The sequence below is a fragment of the Theobroma umbraticum genome, unplaced genomic scaffold (assembly GCF_002168275.2).
Source record: "Theobroma umbraticum cultivar Fairchild unplaced genomic scaffold, ASM216827v3 scaffold_44.0, whole genome shotgun sequence".
NCBI lineage: Eukaryota > Viridiplantae > Streptophyta > Magnoliopsida > Malvales > Malvaceae > Theobroma > Theobroma umbraticum.
The window spans coordinates 530,485-550,764 of NW_018397255.1; the positions used below are offsets into that span (position 1 = coordinate 530,485).

The 20,280-nt window shown below is 38.2% G+C and overlaps 4 protein-coding genes across 5 annotated transcripts; all 4 read right to left on the reverse strand.

The window, feature by feature from the left end:
• Positions 1-3,762: 3,762 nt before the first annotated feature.
• On the reverse strand, positions 3,763-5,905 carry LOC110409989 (Pathogenesis-related thaumatin superfamily protein). Its single transcript, XM_021419543.2, has 3 exons — positions 5,651-5,905; positions 4,869-5,556; positions 3,763-4,452 (listed from the first exon to the last, which is right to left on the reverse strand). The coding sequence occupies exons 1-3, from the start codon at positions 5,706-5,708 to the stop codon at positions 4,329-4,331; spliced, it is 870 nt and encodes a 289-aa protein (XP_021275218.1). The 5' UTR covers positions 5,709-5,905; the 3' UTR covers positions 3,763-4,328.
• An 860-nt stretch (positions 5,906-6,765) lies between these two features.
• On the reverse strand, positions 6,766-9,724 carry CSDP1 (cold shock domain protein 1). Of its 2 annotated transcripts, XR_002444630.2 has the most exons (3): positions 8,739-9,720; positions 7,458-7,630; positions 7,227-7,367 (listed from the first exon to the last, which is right to left on the reverse strand). XR_002444630.2 is itself a non-coding variant. In XM_021419541.2 (2 exons), exons 1-2 carry the CDS (start codon positions 9,482-9,484, stop codon positions 7,127-7,129), a joined length of 879 nt encoding a protein of 292 aa, XP_021275216.1. In that variant the 5' UTR covers positions 9,485-9,724; the 3' UTR covers positions 6,766-7,126. The 2 variants fall into 2 exon arrangements, 1 of the variants encoding a protein (XP_021275216.1); XM_021419541.2 differs by lacking the exon at positions 7,458-7,630 and having other exon boundaries at positions 6,766-7,259; positions 8,739-9,724.
• A 1,077-nt stretch (positions 9,725-10,801) lies between these two features.
• Positions 10,802-13,676, reverse strand: FNR1 (ferredoxin-NADP[+]-oxidoreductase 1). Its single transcript, XM_021419538.2, has 9 exons — positions 13,346-13,676; positions 13,018-13,255; positions 12,502-12,635; positions 12,279-12,357; positions 11,986-12,077; positions 11,796-11,873; positions 11,493-11,555; positions 11,134-11,368; positions 10,802-11,032 (listed from the first exon to the last, which is right to left on the reverse strand). The coding sequence occupies exons 1-9, from the start codon at positions 13,445-13,447 to the stop codon at positions 10,965-10,967; spliced, it is 1,089 nt and encodes a 362-aa protein (XP_021275213.1). The 5' UTR covers positions 13,448-13,676; the 3' UTR covers positions 10,802-10,964.
• A 2,878-nt stretch (positions 13,677-16,554) lies between these two features.
• On the reverse strand, positions 16,555-19,026 carry ARO2 (armadillo repeat only 2). Its single transcript, XM_021419300.1, is given in 4 exon segments — positions 16,555-17,667; positions 17,670-18,391; positions 18,393-18,450; positions 18,453-19,026. Coding segments are annotated over 4 exon segments (1,935 nt in total). The 5' UTR covers positions 18,628-19,026; the 3' UTR covers positions 16,555-16,687.
• Between the last annotated feature and the right edge of the window lie 1,254 nt (positions 19,027-20,280).

Sequence of the window (20,280 nt, forward strand, 5' to 3'; positions counted from 1 at the left end):
GATTGCTTTGTCCATCTTTTCGAGTGACAGAGCCACTGTTACAGATAAGGGCCCCCCATTTCGTCAACATCCCGAGCCAAATGATATTCTGATTGTGCAGAATTCTTTGCATGGGGCGGGAGAGTAGATGTTTCCAAACCCTTTTCTGCCATTTTCATCTTTATTTTCTTTGTTTTAGTAGCTAGTGGACCCCTGTTCCGAATGAACTCTTTAACAGGGATTTCTGACAGCTGAAACCCAGAATTTAAAACTGCTAACATACTCCAAATATTGTTGACAACTTGTTGTAAAAGTCTATCAGCTGGTGAAGTGAAAGTAGCTGATGTGCACTAAACGCCAGAAGTTATGATGTGAAATTAAGCGACCAAGCAATCAAAATTAAGCAGTTGTCGAGTGGGAGGTGTAATCTAATCTCCTTGTTCAAATTTGATTAGTCACCTTTTTTCCCCATTTTTCTGATGCCAGAAAGAGAAGAACTAGGTGAACAGCTCCATCGTCCGAATTCTACATGGAATATGGGTTTTAGGATCAAATTAAGAAGATGGTTGTGCATCTGTCAATTTGTTCTCTCTGCAGCAGATTAATATATGATGATAACTTGATGGAAAAACTTATCAAGGGAACTAAAAAAATTGCCAGCTGCTTATCAATATAAGGAGACTAGGAATACCTTTACTTACTTCCATCAACATCTAGGGACCTCCATGGCTGTGCGCTATGCCGTGTAGATAAGGTTTTTTTTTTACCCTTCTTTCTGCAATCCATCGTTCTTTAATAAAGTTTCTTGTCATGCTTTTCCCACTATGATGATTTTGATAGCCAAATAAAAAAAAACATTCTTTCTGAAAAGGTCCCTCGAATCTTTGTTTCTTAAGCTTTCTGGTTCTTTAAACTACTTACTGTGGGAAAAGGTTGTATCATATGAGTAATGGTGCAAAGCAGAAAAGTGGTTTTGACACGCAAGTGAGCGTAATCAAGCTGACAGTTTGTACAGAAGAAAAATGAAAAATGATGAAGGAAGGTCAAATTAAGAACAGCAATTTGGGGAGGGAGGGAAGGAACATGGGAAATAGGAAAAAGTATAGTAATATGCCCTTTTAGTTTTGCCTTATCAAGATATGGTTTGGCTGAAGTGCTGAAAGTGCCTTTGATCTGCTAGCTTTTTCAGTAATTCTTTAATTTATCATAGCCTGGTTTGCTGCTTTGTTTAGTGTGTTTGATCGTCTCAAAAAATTGTCTGCTCCTCCATTGCTAGCACAAATTCTTTCCAGGATGAGATCAGATCACTCTTACTTTTTTGAAAAAAATAAAAGGTTCACTGAACAACCTGAATGCATTCACATCTGCATAAAGTTTAATGCTTTCGGGCATTTCTGACAGATAATTAGCATGGACAAAGCACTGTTAGAAAGTACCAAAATGAGGCATCAATTCAAGGCGATACCAAAATTTGATGACAGATCAGGGTAATTTTCAAGTTTTCAACCGTTGTGGAAATGCCAGAACCCCTGCATCATCCATATTGCAAGATTGGGTGTTCATTAGTTTCATTCTTTCCAATTGAAAAGGGCAGATTGAATTTGCCATCTCCAGTTAGCATGCAGTCCATTTTCCAGGTGAGAAAATTCCATAGCCAACTGGACCTTGAGGAAAATGTGACAGATAACAGATTTTAACCACTAAACAATTTGACAGGCAAAAAGGCGGAGTCAATAGTCACACAGGTTAGCTAATCGAGCTTGGAACCTGTCAGGATCACAGGAAAATAACCCTTGTAGGCCTGAAACATCAAGAAGCTATTCGGATTTCTTTTCCATCATAGAAAACATCCAAGCTGAGGTGGAAATCGGGTTGAAAAGCTCACATACGCAGCCCACAGTGCAAATGCTTTGTTCAAACTCTATTTAATGACATTACCCATTTGCAGCCACCACAGGGTCTCAAACTTCTTTCCTTGCCTACATGACTGGAAAAGTTATCATCTTCGACCAAACTGAGCTAGGCAGATGGGCTAATCAAATTAAGAGTTCGAAAAAGGACGGCTTTACACCTTGAATTCAAACAAGACAACACACGAATACGTGTTCATGAGGTTGACAGATTGAATTTTCCTTTCCCAAGGTGAAAATGAACCCCGCAGTTTTGCTACTTGCGGCTGCTTTAGGAAAAATTTATGACTCTGAAGCATCATCAAGAGAATTTCTGAGGCATGGATGTCAAATTTTCGTAATATTTTTTAAACAATTCACAGAGACTGAAACTACCCTAATTGCAGCAGCTTTCAGATTACTTTCTTGACAATCCCTGAAAGATTCCGAAAATATTGGCCTACTTTTTCGGTATTCCCTAATAATTCCAAGTAACCATGAGATTTCTTCTTTGATTTTCCCAATGATTCCAAAAGAAATTTTTGGATTGACACATCCGAATGACAAGGATGCTTGACTTCAATCCCATCTCTGAAATCTGATAGAATCTCAAAAGCATTATGCGTGTAATATAACATTGCTTTTATTTTTCACATTTATCACGATAAAAGAAGAAAAGAAAACAAAGATTTTTGCAGGTTGTGGTGTGATTACTTGTTCTATCAGATATCTGTGATACCTGAAAACTAACCGGCCAAAGCTACTTTCATGGATGGTCCAGGCTTTCCTTCCAGGTCGTGTAGGCTTGTGGACAAGCCTGATGTGAACTTGTTCCACATAGCACATTTGCGGGCTGGCAGTTCGATCACTTTACCAAATAATTTGGTGAATTGTGATAAAAAACCGTCCAAATTCTTGGATAAAATTGTTGGAAAAAAGAAAGAAATTATCATTGATCATGATGCGCTTTGTAATTTTTGCCACTTCTCTTCCCCAAGGTGATCCATGAACCATGATAGTCTCCACTGCAAGTCGAATGACTAAAACCCATTCTGCACGTGCTTCCATTGACTTCAGGGCATGCCTGGTGTTCCACAAATTCATAGAACTAAAATATATATATATATATATATAAAGGATAAGGCTTGTGTAATTAATTTAAGAAAATCAATACTCGCGATTTTCATTTTATATGCAGTATGTTTTATATGTAAATTTTTTATAAATAAATAATGTATTTATTTATTTTTTTATAATTATCGTATTTAATTGTTTATCTAGATTGGCATTGACAAATTATGCTAAAGTCAGTTTTTGCGAGCTATCTATTCAATCTACAGGTGATCAGGATTCTGTTTCCATTTACGTATAGCTTCCCTACAGAAAGGCTTCGATTTCCTGCCTGTGCCTGACTCTGTTCTTAACCAGCTAAGTTATTAAACACAATAAGAATGCCGGAAAGGCCAAATCAAAGCAATCCTTTCAAGGGGTAATGCGAAAACTTTCTTGAAAATAGAAAAGATATAAAGGTACTATCTAAAGAATTTGGGTCCTAAAAATGTATCAATGAAACTTTTAGAACTCATTATATATATATAACTGCAACATGATGCCATTGACAATGTTATAAAAAACCCTCTTGTTTTAAATGCATATCATACCTTCGTTTTTACATTGATTCATGTTACATAATAAATTCGTGATATCTTAAATTATTCTCAAGTGATTTTAATTTAAATCAAATACCTGTTTTAATAATTTCAATATCTTTCATACGACGAACATGCGTATGTTTTTAACTGTTTAAACTTACCATGCAAATACATTAAGCTTATACTCAGATCAACCCCAGCCAGGAATTGAAAACAATACTTAAAACATCAGATGCAATCAATTATTATAATAAACATCATTGGTAAAATAATTAATTTCTGACGGCAGAACCCACACCATATCTTAAAAGAAAACAAAGCATTAAAATAATTAAAGGGCCAAAACTAATAGAGACAAATTGAGCTCATCTCCATTGGCATTAGCAGACGACAGTTGCAAAATATTTGCGCAGCTAGAGCCAACTAATCATCGTCTAGTCCTACAAATTTATGCCTAAATCAAATTGATAATTAAAACTTCATCTTGCCAGCTCTTTGATCATCCTCTTTCCTTCCAGAGTCAGGGAGTGAAGGGGAAAAGGTAGCTGGTGATGTGTGATGTGTTTTCTATCTTTTGTATGTATCATAGTTTTGTTTCTTCTTCAAATTGGAGAAAATTGGAGAAGGACAAGGCAGGCTGGTGATGATGTAAGATCATTCGATTGTGGCCTACTCTCGTTGTTCACACAATTTCCATTCAGGTTTTGCAAATTGCCGAAGTTGATGGGGCCCAATTACGGAGTTAAAAAATCCCACATATAGATGGAAAATGGCTCCTAAATGTTGTTGGGTTGCAACTTGGTATTTGTCAAAAGAGATGCTGCAACTGCCAGATTGCCGCCAGGGTGGTGATGGCAGAGCCAATGAGAGCTGATGAAACAGGACGGTAGCCGACTGATATGTCAACAGCCATGGGGTTGGAGGACTTGACACTGCAAACAAAAAACGATCAACGTCAGCCAGCCGAAATCTAAAAGAAGTTCAAAATGTGATGATGATTGCGTGTACTTTAATGGTGGTACAGCAGTTTCTGCACCATGGGGCGGTGCTGATTTTCTTAGACTTCAAAGCACCTGAAGATTAAAATTTTAAAATGGAACGTGCAGGCCATATCTGGGACTAAAGAATCTATGGTCCCCATATGACTCCCAACCGACTCTGTTGGGAACTAACACCTTGAGAACAGAGAAGTTTCAACTACAAGATTTGGGTTGACTCTGATTTGTTTAGTGGCATGTACATGGAGAAGGGGAAAAAACGATCATATTGAAATTGGTAATTTGACAGTAATCAGAAAAAGCCAAGGGACTTGCTTTGCAAAAGGTAAAAGCACTGGTGCATTTATTACCTGGTGGAAGGGGTAGGGCAGAAAGTAATAACATAATCAGCACCAGCACAAGTGAAGGTACTGGTTCCATCATCATAGGCGTAGCTATAAGCTGTAGGACACGCGGTCTTGAAGAATTCTGAGTAAGAACTGGGCTTGCATGTGTTTGGAGTAGCATAAGCTCCACTGCAGCAATATTTGGGGTCCCCAAAAGCAGCGCAGGCACTCTTACATGCCACCCCTTCAGTCCCATCGACAACCTTAAGCTCGAGAGGACAGTCGCCATTCAAATCCGCAGCACATCCAGCGGATGTACAGTTACCTCCAGTTCCGCCCTGTGGGGATACCATCATCGCTAAATTGTAGCCATCAACAAGGCTAACATCGTAGAAATCCAATCCCCCAGCACCATTCAGTGTAAACTCCGCAAGGGTTGCAGGAGGGATGGCTCCACTGCCAGAGCATTCTAGTGCAGATGAGCCGCAGTCTCCGGTGAGGCAAGAGAATTTGCCCGAAGAGTCTTCAGTGCAAAAAGTGCGACCCCAGAAGCGACCTGACCAAGATGTTGGAACAGAGACAGCTGTTGACGCGCCTGGTTGAAGAATGAAACCCGTGGGTGATATTGGCGGGGTTCCAGCACCTGACAGCAGCCCTGGCCAAACTGTATAGCTGCATTTGTTCACAATTGTGAACGTTGATGAATGAGCGCCTGGGAAAAAAACAGGAAAACAAATTAAAAACCAACACAGCAACAGAAAAAAGCAAAACAACAATGAGAAATCAATCAGTAAACGAATTGTGACCTGAGAACAACAGAAGGAAGAACATAACCAACACAAAGGAAACCTGAAGAGTAGCCATCGAATAAGGAGGGAAAAAAGACGTGCACTTAAAAGAAGACTGAACAAATTTGCTAGCACTTGGTGGGAAAAGATTTAGTACAAAGATTGGGGCTGGACTGAGAGCATTTATATAGGATGTATGTCAACATATCAGTCCTTGGACCTCAAAAAATAGCAAAGATGTGGGTACCACGTGATGTGTTATAGAAGAGGTATGGGAGGTGGGGCAGGGCCAGGACGCATGCATGCTGAGGCACACGCTCAACCTGCAAACAGTTTTAACTCGGCCATTACTGTCCAGTGTATTTAGTGCATTGCTTACTTAGGAAATGCCCAAAAAAAAATTTGTCGCAATGAACCGACGTTAGCAACAGAAAGAATAGAAAAATACAAATAGAAAACATCAATGGTTAAACAGGCTTTTGGAAGTATGCATGGGGTGCATTGGGATTCTGCTTGCTGTGTGAGTTTCTTCCCCTTGACCAGCTCTGAACTTGCATACAAAGGGATTGAGAAACAAAGGACAAAGTCCATCGGCTACGACTTTGATACGTTATTTCAAATTGCTTGAACAGATCAAAACTTAAAGACAAGAATCAAGCAGTCTCGTGATTTCTTAACCAATGAATGCCAACATAATTTCATCTTTGCTGTTTATCTGCTATGCAAGTTGTCAGAAAGTGGTCACCGAGCAAGTTATCGAGGGGTAGGCAGGGGATGATATTTGTGCAACTTGTTACTATTTTAATATTGTTGGGTAACTTGAGAATGTTGGCTACAAATCTGAGTTTGATGGAGCCTGTCTAATCCCAGCCCAAAATCTACCTCCAATATGTTCTACTTAGTACAGAATCTAGCCGATACTAATAGGTTTGGGCCTTCTTTGTCAACTTTGGAATATTATTAAAGCCGAGAAAAGAAGGAAATATATAAAGAATAGGCTGGTGGTGACCTTTATTCAGCTCACTTGACCTTGAACTAGTATTACGTCTTGATTCATGCGGCCCTTAAATGAGTGGAAAGGGTTAGGATCAATAGAAACCCTTCACTAACACACACAAGAAAGCAACTTGACGGCAATGGTAAACTAGATGTCCTTTTTTAGTATTATCCTAAACGTGACAAAGGCGAAATTGTCAGCTCAAACTAATAAATAAACTTGGTTTTTCTTTTTTTCCAATCGGAATTTGACTGCACAAATGATAGGCTAGGCTCATTCTCGTCCAATAATCAACAACATAAACAGTTGACAACTTTTGAGGAAACAGACGTCAATGTCGGAACAATTTTCATACTTTCAACAATCTCAAATAGTCCTTAGGCCGTTCTCTGGGGCATGGTTGCCTTCCTTGATTTTTGTTTCACAATGGGTTTAGGGGGAACATGATGAAAATTGAGTTTTCTTAGTCAAAAAGGGAGCATGCCCGTACCTGCAGGCTATGCATAGATCAGCAATCCTCGCCTGTTTTCTCGTATAACCTCTGGTCCAAATGGGGCAAGCGTCCCAATTAGTTGAGATGAGCATTCACGCAGCCTTTTGAATGATGTCAACTGCTTGTGTTGTATATAGCTGTTAATGGAATGGAAACATGCAGATCCTTCCTCAGAAAGATGAACATAATATGGCCAAAACTTTTGTTTGATGCATACAGCTTTAAAGCGTTTCACAGAGTGTGTCCTACAAACAGCATAAGCAGTAACAATGCATCATATATAAACTTAATTTTGTAAAAGTCATGGTATGATAATCTTTTTGGCATAGTCATACCATTTATTGATGACCTCAACATCTGTATTGAACAACATGAAACCCAAAATGACCACCCATCATAAATATATGATATCAAACAGCTTTATCACCCTTTCATCCCTCTCCTTGCATCAAAAGCACAACACCAATGCATACAACTGCCACTACCCAGACAACATTAATAACTCCAGCTGGAACATCAGAAATTTAGAAAGATGAGCCTACAACCCTTTATATATGCTCTGTACAGACAACCAAGCTAAGGAAGTAGAAGGAAGCATTACTTGCAATTAGGAACCAGCTTATATAATAACTAACTTTTCTAGTAAATTCTGATTCTCAGCATCTGGTTATAACATCTTTAATCAAATATGGCAAAATACAGGCAGCTTACAAAGCCTGGGTAAACATCATGACTACAACAAAACCCAGTGACATCAAGTTCATGCATGGATCCCTTGCATCAACAAGCTAAAGCAAAGCAACACCAACAATTTTAAAAACTATTTCATCAATGATTCCCACCAGTTGTTGAAATCAATAGCCATTACCAAACTAAAGGAAGGAGACACCTGTATAACATAATTCATGAAACTAAAATCCTGGCCATACTCAATCAAATTGACAGCTATCATCACTAGACCCCTAAAGCAAGGCTGCACTTCAAAATCAATAGCCATTACCAAACTAAAGGAAGGATACACCTGTATACCATAATTCATGAAACTAAAATCCTGGCCAGACTTAATCAAATTGACAACCATCATGACTAAACCACTAAAGAAATGCTGCACTTCAATTTCCAATCACAATCTTCTTTTTACGAAGATACCCTGGAGAGATCTCATATCAAAGGCAAAAACATTAGCAAAGAGCCAATAATTAATGCCCAAAACAACAATAATCTACAGGAACCGAAATATAAAGATTCATGCTCAAAATGATCATGAATACCACCAAATTATGACTCTTAACTTCCTCCGAAACTTAGAAGATCAATGCGGCATCATCATAATTTTAAAAGAAAATTCACATCACACATGAGCATAAAGAAAACATTAATTCACACTTGAAAAGTAGAAGCTGCTCAATTGAGAGTTAGAACAAAGTCACTAACAACAATCGACAATAACCAAAACAACAAAACAACTTATCCGAACCAGCTCATCTATGTATCAAAACTGGAAAATTTTCTTTTCAGAAAAACTGGATTAACTGAATAATCCAAAACATTCTTATGTATAACCTCCAACATTCATAGAACCCAAAACATAAAAAAAGAGAAATATTTACTATTACTCTTTTTTTCCACTAGAGTTCGCACACTCCCTTGCATAATGGCCAGCCTCGCCGCAATTAAAACATTTTACTTCCCTGTTATTGTCACAATCCCTCGCCAAATGCCCAAATCCTCCACACACGAAGCAGCTTCCGCCACCACTCCCACTGCCACCGATGTTTCTATTACACTCTCTGGCAAAGTGCCCATATTTCCCACAGTTATAACACTTCCCAGCTCCACCACCACCAAAGCCGCCACTATCTCTCTTACAGTCCCTTGCAAAATGCCCCGCCTCGCCACAATTATAACAATAACTGCTTCCGCCACCGCCATTGGGGACATTATTGTAATTATCACTATCGTTGTAATTACTAGCGTTCTTACTGCAATCCCTAGCCAGATGATTCAAATCCCCACAGTTATAACATCCGTTGCCGTTCCTCCGCTCGTTTCCGCCTCTCCAGCCTCCACCAAAACCTCCTCCACCACCACCGCGACGGTCCCTTTTACTGATAGGGGAGCCACCGATTGCAGTAACATCAACAGCCTGGGTCTTGCCGCCGTTGCCTTGGGAGACAGTGAACTCAACGGATTCGCCCTCGGCTAAGCTACGATAGCCGTCGGATTTGATTGAAGATTGATGGACGAAGAGATCTTCACTCTCATCGTCAGGTCGAATAAAGCCAAAGCCCTTTTGGTCATTGAACCAGAGCACCTTGCCAGCGGATCTTGATTGCTGCCGTTCTTCTTGTTGCTCAGCCATTGAAGTGAGTCGGTCAAAATTTCTGGGATTAAAAAAAAAACAGACTTTTGATTCTTTTGTTTTCTAGGGTTTTGATGATGAAGAGTAAGGAGGAATTTATAGGAGGAGTCTCGATTGCGGAACTAGAACCCTAGAAAAAGGAACGCTAAGACTTATGTTAGTGCACCACCGACTTGATTCCTCAACCACTTGGGTTAGGGGATTCTAGGTTTTCTGTTGTACCCATTCTCTCTTACTCTATTAATTTAGTTTAAATACTAAAAAAAAAATTCCTGTCAGTTTTTATTTTTTATTCTAAAATTATCAAATTCAATATTAATTAACATATTACAGCATTCGGGCATTCGGACGTGGCTCGTTTTATGTCAACTGTTAAGTGATCACGTTAGTTTACACGTCAATTATCACATGATTATATTGACCTTTATATTTAGATAAAATATTTAATTTTAAATTTAATAATTATTAATTTTTTATTAAAATTAAGAGTTTTGTAAATGCAAATAAAAATATCAAAATTTAATTAAGATAAAAAAATTAATTACATAAATAAACGTAGTTGAATAACCTTTGTGATACTTAATTAGTATTGCTCTCATTTCTTGCTCTTTGGGCCATGCCAAGGACCTCACTTCCCAAGTTTTGTTAATTTTTTTTTTTGTGTATTTTTTATTGAGAAAAGAACCTATTTTATAAGTAGTAAATAAATTTTAGAATCCATTGCAAGTAAATTTTCATGTGATTAAATAGTATCAACAATAACACCAATGATTATATGGAACCAAAGCGAAAATAGGGAAAAAAACAAAAGCAAATAATAATGCAATTATCATTGAATGAGTTATCATTAACTGTTAATTACTACTATGAAATGGCATTTGCTTCAAGTTGTTAATTTTGGGTGGGTAAGCATGTTTATTTCTAATTAATTACTCTAGGATTTGCAGGTGAAGCCCTCCAATTCAAGCTAGTTGGAGCAGGGCATAAATAAGAGAGATGTGGGTCTTTGACCAGCATCATTTCCCCCCAACCATAAAGAGGACTCAGGTAGCAGTGGCATTGAAAGAAGAACCAATGTTTGCCGCTATGATTTGTGCTTCTTTAATGATTGAAATAATGACATTGAAAACCAATGATCACATAGCCAGGGAAGAGATGTGAATTGGCATTGAAAATAGGTGTGGGAATGCATTGAATGGTCATTTCTGCCAGAGTTTGGTCCATTTAAAGATAACCAGAGATACAAAACTACCACATGCCATACTCTTCAAATTTAATATATAGCAGGCTGGAGTTGGAAGTTTGATTGGTTACCCCTCAAGAACAAAAATTTATGAGGTTGGCTATAAAACACTGTTGTTTCATTAATATAGGCTCCAAAAAAGAGACACTCCCTATCTACACAGTGCAGTGGGAATAAGGCTGCTCAAAATAGAGAGGAGAACCCAAGAGGGGTGGATTTGTACAAGTAATCAACCAGTTAGTAGACTTCCACATTCCATTGCTCAGATTTCTTCAACTGCCTTTTGTACTCAGTCCAATCAATACCTGAAAAAATTGTGCAAATACAGCATTCATTAGAGATATAATTATACATAGAAATGCTCCACCTTGTCTTGAGAAAAGTTGGCGTTCTTTTTTATTTTTACCATCTTCTGCAGCAAGTGAGGCCATTATGTCATCAATTCCCTTCTCCATTCCCTTCAACCCACACATGTAGACGTAGGTGTTATCTTTCTTCAGTAACTCCCATAGCTCCTTTGCATATTGAGCCATTCGGGTCTGGATGTACATCTTTTCACCTTTCTCATTGGTTTGCTCTCTGCTCACAGCAAAGTCCAGCCTGAAGTTGTCAGGGTACTTCTCCTTCATCTTCTCAAATTCCTGTTACACAACATTTGAGGTTCCCAGTTGACAATCTCAACAGCCAAAAAAAACTCAGCATTTGGCTCTGGAAAGTTAAGAAGCAAACCATCAGATCAGTCAAGAATTCCTTTTTCTAGCTTACCTCCTTGTACAACAATGAGCTACCTGTGGGGACACCCAGGAAGAGCCATGCCAAACCATTGAACTACAGAACACGTCAGAAGTTAAGTCACTAATCAGAAGTAAAGTCGATAATTGATAAATGAGGATTTGATGATATCTATCTCTACTTGGTTCGGGAATTATTCTTGTCTGCTTCTCGGAGATGCTATTTATGCTTTAAATCAACTTTCATGGGCTAACGCCACAGGTTCTAACAGGTTATCTATCATGATTGTTTTCAATATCAGATTGGTTGCATTATGTGGATATAGCTTCATTCTACCTTGTACTCGTCATGCTTCTCAAAGAACATTTTCCACAAAAATGATCGGAAGGGAGCAATTCCAGTTCCAGTTGCAAGCTGCAATGAAGAAGCAAAGTGTGAAAACCTCTTGTTTTGGAGCAGCACTACATGATCCATTCAGTGCCAGATAATTTAATCTAGTGGTGTTAACAGCTTTGGGTATACACACCATGATGATTGTGGCATTTGGATCTTGTGGCATAAGCATTTCCTTTCCAACGGGCCCTGTAATTTTAACTTCTGACCCAGGTTTTATGTCACCTGAACATAAGAAGACAATATTTAGCACCGGTAGGGCAAAATAACTCATACATCCTCCAGAAAGCTATTTCTACCTTTTTCATAACTATTTGAGTTAAATACACTTAACAACTAAAACAGAAGGTTAAAATCTTTTGACTGAGTGGTTCAAAACAATAGTTAAGCATAGTATGATGCAACATAAAAGTCCTGCATCCTTACACAGGAAATTGGAGCAGACTCCTTTAACAAGTTCTCCATTCTCATTGGTGTAGACCAGCCGTTTCACACATAGGGACACCTGCAAAATTACAATGATATTTATAGATTCTGGCAGTAGCCCAAAGCCTATTCTAGAAAATTTGGCACTTGATTTTGCATCTTAAATGGACAAAACAAAACAAAATCTGAATATGAATCATGATCCTACAGAAGGTACACTCACAGTTTTGGAGTCTCCAAAATCACCAAGGGCACTGCTAGCAATAGAGTACAATCTCAGCTTGTGAGGTTTCCCATTCTTGTCAATGCCATCTGGAATCACCCCAATGGATTGCCCTTCTCTGTAGGGAACCTCTCCTGGGCAAATCCAACCAACCAGTCAGCTAACAAATTAAGAGTATTTTCAGCTTCAGCTAATTAATATCTCAAGAACATCAAACACTTTATTTCTTGATCACCAAAAATAGCATTGGAACAGTGAAAATGAAATCCCAGCAGACAACAGAATACCCCAATGACAATATTTTTATCAAATTCTTGCCTGGTTATTTGTATTTATGCTCATACATTGATTTACATGTATAAAATTTTATATCTGCATAAAACAAAATAAAAAATTCATCCAATATTTTCTCTTATTCATTACACATGGGTTATGTGCAATTGTCTTAAAGAATTTAATTTAGCAGAACTATCTTTTCAAGTTAGACTATGAATACTGCAGAAGTAGTTTGGATACCCTCAGTGCTGAAGACCATGTGCCAAGTCTCTCCAGGAGCATCATCACCAGTGATCTTAGTGTTTAGAAGGCATCTGCCAGTGTACGGATTCTTTGGCTTGAACTTGTTCACGACAACACCCTCCTCATTTTTCTTAGATTCCTTTACAACTTTTTTAGCAGGAGCCTCAGTCGTAACCTGGGCTCTGACAGAAACCACTCTCCCTCCACTGGAAACATCTCTGTAGTAAACAGGAACCTGAAAAAACCAAAAGCAACTGATAAAACTTTCAACATATTGAGATAAGATGACACATATATTTTACCGTTAGAAGTATGACAGTTTTACCTTCTTGAAGGTGAGTCTTTCTGGAGAGATGATCGAGATTCTAGCAGGAAGACAGGTGGACTTGGTAGAAGGAAAAGAGACTGCAGCATTTACAGCAGCCATGTTTTTGATAATGAAGGAAGAAGAAGAAAGTACAGTAGAAATTGCTGCTTGATGATTTTTTGTTAGTGAAGAAGTGAGGTGAAGGAAACAAAAGGATGTGATTTTTTTCTGTATTTGATTGGTTTTGGATCATGAATTGGGTGGAGGAGATTTGATGGGCAATGCAGTGGCCTCTGTGAGGATAAGTCCATGTGTAAATGTATGACTCTTACACCACCATAATGAGTTCTTTCTAGGCAATTCCTTTCTAAGCCACTAAACTTCATTGATTTTTGATTCACCTTGTCATATGGAAATAGTGCTGATGGTTCACTAAAAATAAAAATGCCTATAAGAAGTTGATATGGATCTTGTTTTCCAACAAAATATTCACAATAATGTAATTAATTGATTAATATATATTTCACATCTTTCTCCATGGGAATTTAGAGTGCCAATTAGACAACTTGATTCGAAGTAATGAATCTCAAAGGATTGATAGTTGGGTACAAAACAAAGGTTGGGCTCCCTTATCTCAGTCCACCAAGGCAATTCATGGGCAAGCTGTTTGCCCCATCGGGGAAGTCCAGTTTGTTTGATTAGAACAGGTCATGGCCCAAGCAATCAGTCAAATTGGCCTATTCAAAGCCCACTGCTCTTCGTGCAATAGCTAACTCCCGGCAAGACAAGCATCTATCAGAATCCTAGCTTTTGACCTCTATGAGTTTATTTTTCATGTTTCACGGATTAGAAGTTGGTATTTCGACCTCTCTTTGGCCTGACTTCAGGTTTCTGGAATAAGAAAAGCAAAAAAGTATTGCGGAGGATAGAAGCAAACAAGCACTAATTATCACCTTTACTGCACGATTCTTGTGTCATTTGAGAAAAGATGCATCTTAATTTTATCCAAGATAACTTTCAGATGGAAACACTGAATTAATGCAAATGATGTGAGTTAGGTGATAGGTGTGGAAATGAGGGGGGCTTGTTGACCTGTTTTAGAGGGAAGCTGCACCATAAATTATTAACAGTTGACTAGTAGATGGGGAAAAAAAGAGTAAATTTGTTATCAGTTTCAATCTTTGATTATCACTGAAACTAAGATTAACCCATCATCTGTTTTTTAAGTAGGGCAAGCTTTAACTAGAAATAGTATTGCCAGCTGGTGAATTGACCGTAGCTCTTATTAGTGATGAATTTCATGTCTTTTCTGTGTGCAGTTACTCTGAGGACAGAACCCAAAGTTTTGGGGTAACATGCACAATTACCTGGTGGAAAAGATTGTTAAAAAGAAAGAAAGAAAGAGTGATGGAAAAGAGAGAAAGTAGTAAGCAATTCACCTTTTCTGAAATATGGTGAAATTTCATCATGACCACCTGGCATTCTGATAGGTGTTATCATTTTGACATCTGTCCATGGCATAATACAGCCCTGATGCAGAAGGATTGCAGGGCTTGGGATTTGATTCTTTGCTTGCAACACAAATGGGGTTACCAAACAAGAAGATAATAGTAGCAATTCTAGAGATATTAGGTAAGTCATACTGGACCTGTTCATTCGTCGTGTTGTGTTATAATCACAAGATATTTAGTTGAGGCATCAACAGTTAGAGCTCAATAATTGTATTTGGAAAGGACATTAGCATGTGAATCTTAAACTCGAAAGTGATGTGTGTTTCATGTGAACCTATGGCTTAGCACCTCAACTTTTTTTTCTCAAACTCAAAGTGTATCTTTTAAAAAAGATGATTTCGATCCCCAATTAACAAAAACTTTAAAAAGAAAGAATGTCATCTCAAAGGAGACAACACTGTAAGGCAGACTGCAAATGGGGACAAAGAATCGTGCAATCCACTTTCCGCATGACATAGCACCACTCCCGGAAAAATGTTTCAGCGCAGAAGGGCAGACTCGCCATCTGCAAAACATTTTGCATACACGAAGATGACAGAGGAAGCAACACAAATCAAATAACCATGAGTTTCAAGATTTGTTGACCGTCATTTAAGCTTGGGTAAATATCTGCTTTTGACTCTCTATTGTTCATGAATATCAACAGATCAACTGTGGGATTCTTCCCAACTGTCCTTCATGGCAACATGAAATTGACTAGATAGTATTTTGGGAAGGCATAAATCCAGTCTGCTCTTGTGGGTGGATTAGGCCAAGTATGGATACTTCTCCACTTAGGAATTTTTTAATTTATATTTTGGAACAGGGCAAGTTTGACCCAGCCTTTGTGAGGCTGCTTTCAACCTATTGATCAGTGATGAACCTATTAATGAGCAGTTTAAGTTGCCATTATTATTTTATTAAAAATTTAATATTTTTGTTGTTTAAATGGGAGGTCTGTTTTTGAGCAATTGTCTTGCGCTCTTAGAAAGCGTAACCGGATTGGCAACATCAATTTTTGAATAAAAGAGGAACAGAGGGAGCAAAGAAATGGACGTTTCTCATGTGAGCACACGTTACCCATTCTTAATTTTTTCTCAGAGCCACTTGTTAAAAGGTGTTAGATGCAGTCAGCCCTGGGAAAATTCATGGCAGAGTCAAATTCCTGCAGGTTGCAGGGTAGGTTAATCGGACGTTTGAAAGAGTCCAAATCAAATTCGTGACAGAAAGAACAACAAAAGGTAGCAGTTCAGACCAGTCGGTTTGAAAGAGTCCAAGTCTCTTGAGGTCTGAGGTCGATGGTTCTTTCATGGTGGTTAAAAGCCAGAAGCAAAAAACCTCAGGGCCACAGAAGCTTGCCAATAGCACTTCACCTTTAAGTCAATGACAATAACCCCCATTTTTCTTCTTCCTGATAAGAAGCAATGTTTTAAGACTAACTTTTCCCTACCCTACCTCATTTTGGAGGTGTTCCAACCAAGGTTGTCACCAGCACATCATTTAGTATCAATAAAGCAAACACTATCCTTCTTGGAAAAATATAAATAAATTTAATTTTATAGGCCAGCAAGCAGTTGTGATTCCCAAGGGAAGAATTTCCAAAGTGAACAAAAAATATGTGGAACACATCATATAACCCGACAAATGTTGATGAACTAATCAGGGAAACCCCCTTTGTGGCCTTACAACCAGACATGCAACATTGGTGTGAACACAGAAAAGAAGCAGGCAGCAAACTGTGCAAAATGACTGAAAATACTTATGATCAACTATCTGTATGTACACTCGAAAATAGAATGATGAATTGGGAAGCAAATTGATGGGAAATAGTTTTTTCAACAAAGAAATTACAATTGGAGAGGCGATTGAATCAATGAAATCCCCTTGAGCCTCTAGACTGATACAGCTCCAATCTACTTTTGGCCTCTTGCAGAAGTGTGTCTATTGTCTCATCCTGGGTCATGTAGGATTGCTTGGATGCCCATTCAAGCACTGTAAGCACCTCAGCATGGGCAAGTTCTTCGCTATCCGGTACATGGAGGGCAATGTAGGATAGGAGAACTAGCGCTGAGAGTTGAACAATTTGTTCCCCGAAATACACCAGCTGAATCAAATGTTTTGCACCTCCTGCACTGATGATTGCCTTAGAATGATCAAGGTGTAGATAGTTTTCTGTGCAAGCAAACTTGGTAAGTGCAACTGCAGCCTCCTTAGAAACATCAGCTTCCCTCTCATCAAGAAGTTTAACCAATGGGGCAACCACCCTTGTTTCCGTCGCTCTGAACGTCCTTGCCAAATTACCGATAGCCTTGATACAAGGGATCAGGAGCTCCGAATCAGCCTTCTCTATGATCTTCAACAGCTGATCGACAACAAGCTTGCAAGCATGCGAATTCGGCTTAAATGCCGACCTTCTCAAATCAGTATCCTGCTCTGCCACAGCTGTAATCTCCATCAATGCCATGGCCGAGTTAAACTGCACGTCATCGGTTCCTTTTTCTAACAAAACCGCGAAACACAACAACGCTCTAGACTCAGTAATACTCCGACAAATAGGGGCATTCCCCTTTGCAAGATGCCATAAAGCTCTAGCTGCCATTGCCTTCATGTAAGCCTTGGTAGCAGGATCTTCCAATTCCCTTCCCTTGATATTCGCCGAAACATTCTGCTGATGTTGATAATAAACTTGATGGATTTGCTTGACATTGCCCTGACTGTTACTCCTAACATGATTATTACTCGGCTTTTGTGGCAGTTTCGCCCCTCCTTTCATCGCCATGGTAGTAATAACCACATTGTGCATCTGACTCGGAGTTTCGTTCCCATCGGATGCGGAATCCGAGTCTGATGTTCTTCATCAACAACATTTCTCACATTCGAATGATTGCTACTCGCCATGACAACCGCGTGGATCGATGTTGCCTTGTTACTAGCAATTGCATATTTGCTGTGTTCTTGAATCGTTTCAAACGCCAAATGACTAACGAGTTGTCGGATTATGTTATGCTGGGCAAATAAATCTTGGCATTTTGGATAATTAGCTGCCAGCTCCGATACCGCCCACGCCGTGACAGCTTGAACCTTCATCGGACCTTCTTTCAGGATTTTCGCGAACACCGTGCAAACGCCGGCGTGGATCATCTGCTCAACGCTTTCCGGATCCCGGCCCAGAAGTCCAATAGCTCTGGCAGCGTTTTCTTGACCTTCTATTTTCCCTTCTTTGATTAACTTCAATAGCGGCCCAACCCCTCCTTCTTCTATAATTAGTTTCCCGTACCGATCATTATCTCTGGCTAGCGAAACAAGCGAAGCCGCCGCGTCAGACCGGCCGTCGGGTGAACCATTGAAAAGAATCGCGATTTGCTCCCAAATTAGGCATAGAATCGGCTCGTTTGCAGCGATCGGAGGGAGGCCTAAGTATTCATCGTCGCGATCGTCAGCAGAAGCTGATACACGGAGAAGCCAGGAGACATCGCCGATTGAGTTCTCGAGCTGAGCAGACATTTTGCGGAACGCGGCAGCTGGGATGATCGTGAACACGCGCTTCATAAGGCCGTTGGCGCGGCATTGAGGACCAGTTAAGGGCTCTTTCGAGGACTTGCTCGGTGTCGTCGATTATGCGGCGCGTCGGACTTCGTAGAGGTCGGAACTCGCTCGCGCGGCTTGTCGGAGTAAGCCAGCGAGTTTCTCCGTCTTGGATTTAAGCTCCGCACACTCTTGCTTAAACGAACTTGCTTCATCCGCCGCTTTCGTCACCTGGTCCGCTAACTGAATCGGCTTCGCCAAGATTTGCTTCACTATATCCGCCATCACAACCCAAAACAGAAAACCTTGATCAGATCAAAAAAAGCAATGAAACTTAAGAGAAAGCGCTGATCTTTGATGGGTCTTGGTGGGTGTTTCTTGTCTCGTAAAAGGCTTGATGAGCGGAGGAAATGGAGGGAGGAAGTGGGGTAGTTGAAGGTGTCTGATTAGGGGGAAATGTTTGCGGAGTTAATTGCTGCTGCTGCTTCTTTTCGGTGCTGCGGGGATCTTGGGTTGGGCTTTGTTGCAGGGTGTGGACGCGTGAAGAAGGTTGATGAAAGCTGAGAAGAGTCTTTCATGGTGGACGAGTTTTACAAGGTCAAACGCGTTTTCATCCTCTTCTTTATAGCACTCTTGGCTGCCCCTGCTCTTGTTACTTTGTTGTTGATCCCTGAAAATAAATTAAAAAAACAAATAGATAAAGCTTTTCTTAAATAAAGGAGATGGGACAAAGTTGGATTTTTAACAGAGAAAATCCGCTGTCACTTTTATGTTTTTTATTTTGATTTCAATTTCATCATCGATTTAAAAGTACCCACTTACCCATCAATGAATATTAAAAGAATCCCAACTTAGATTTTTTAATTAAAAATTTGATAAAGCTCATCAAATATTTTAAAAAATTTAAATAAACTTTTATTTTTTTCTTAATTAAATATTAATATTTTTATTTTAAATTAAATAAACTTTTATTATTGATTAGTTGTTGTTAATCAAAAGTCACTTGTTATTTTATATTACGTCGTGTTAATATATCATACTGAAATAATATTATAAAAAATAAAATACACTTATTTTTAAGTTTTAATTGAAATTTCATACGTGTTTAATAATTTTTGAAGTAGGCATTCTATCCAAAAAATTTTTTTCACTAGACATATAAATCTAGTCGTTAATAAATCGTTAATGTTTTTTTTAATTTGATGACATGATAATATTAAAAAGATAATTTTATATTTTATTGATTTTAAAAATTACTATTATATTTTTTTTACAAAAAACAAATCAATGCTCCGCATGAAAGGGAAGCACCTCCTTGAATTTTTTTTTAAAAAAATTATATATAATAATTTTTAAAATTAATAAAAAAAAAGAGCTTTTTAGTTCTTTCATATTTTTTGTTAACAGTGTTTATACTTTTGAGACGAACTGTCTATTTCTAATACTAATATATTCGTATGAAATTATGCCTAAAAATTAGGGGTAGAGGTTTGTTATCTTATTATGAATGATGACGTAACATGTTAATATGATATAATAATATAAATATAAAAACTTAATTGAATAATATAATAAAAGAATAAGAGTTTTATTTAAATTTTTTTAAACAATTTAGAAACTTTTTTAAATATTATGCTTAATATATATATAATTATTATTGAGTTAAAATTTATGTTTTAAGTTTGAAATTAGAACTTCAAATTTTGATTTTAACAAAATACAAATTAACCAATAGGAAAACAATAGATTCACAATTACCTCAAACGTTCTAGATAATTTTTCAAGTGAGTCAGCACAGTAATTTAACTTCTCTGAAAATAATTTTAAAATATATAAAAAGAAAATACATTCAATATATTAAAGTGGAGAAAATGGGATTGTTAGGTTTAAGGCTTAAAAAGATAACAATAATGTCATGTTTCCCATTGTTTAACATGG

Excerpts from the sequence above, each read along its gene's own strand:
- FNR1 (XM_021419538.2), bottom strand. The coding sequence starts at position 13,447 with ATGGCTGCTGTAAATGCTGCAGTCTCTTTTCCTTCTACCAAGTCCACC. Across the intron at positions 12,636-13,017 it reads CATGGTCTTCAGCACTGAGG|GAGAGGTTCCCTACAGAGAA; the intron begins GTATCCAAACTA and ends GGATTTGCCCAG. Across the intron at positions 11,033-11,133 it reads CTCACTTGCTGCAGAAGATG|GTATTGATTGGACTGAGTAC; the intron begins GTAAAAATAAAA and ends CAATTTTTTCAG.
- LOC110409989 (XM_021419543.2), bottom strand. The coding sequence starts at position 5,708 with ATGGCTACTCTTCAGGTTTCCTTTGTGTTGGTTATGTTCTTCCTTCTG. Across the intron at positions 5,557-5,650 it reads CTTCCTTCTGTTGTTCTCAG|GCGCTCATTCATCAACGTTC; the intron begins GTCACAATTCGT and ends TTTTTTTCCCAG. Across the intron at positions 4,453-4,868 it reads TGCCCTACCCCTTCCACCAG|TGTCAAGTCCTCCAACCCCA; the intron begins GTAATAAATGCA and ends TTTTGTTTGCAG.
- CSDP1 (XM_021419541.2), bottom strand. The coding sequence starts at position 9,484 with ATGGCTGAGCAACAAGAAGAACGGCAGCAATCAAGATCCGCTGGCAAG. Across the intron at positions 7,260-8,738 it reads AACTCTAGTGGAAAAAAAGA|CTATATACAACACAAGCAGT; the intron begins GTAATAGTAAAT and ends TTCCATTAACAG.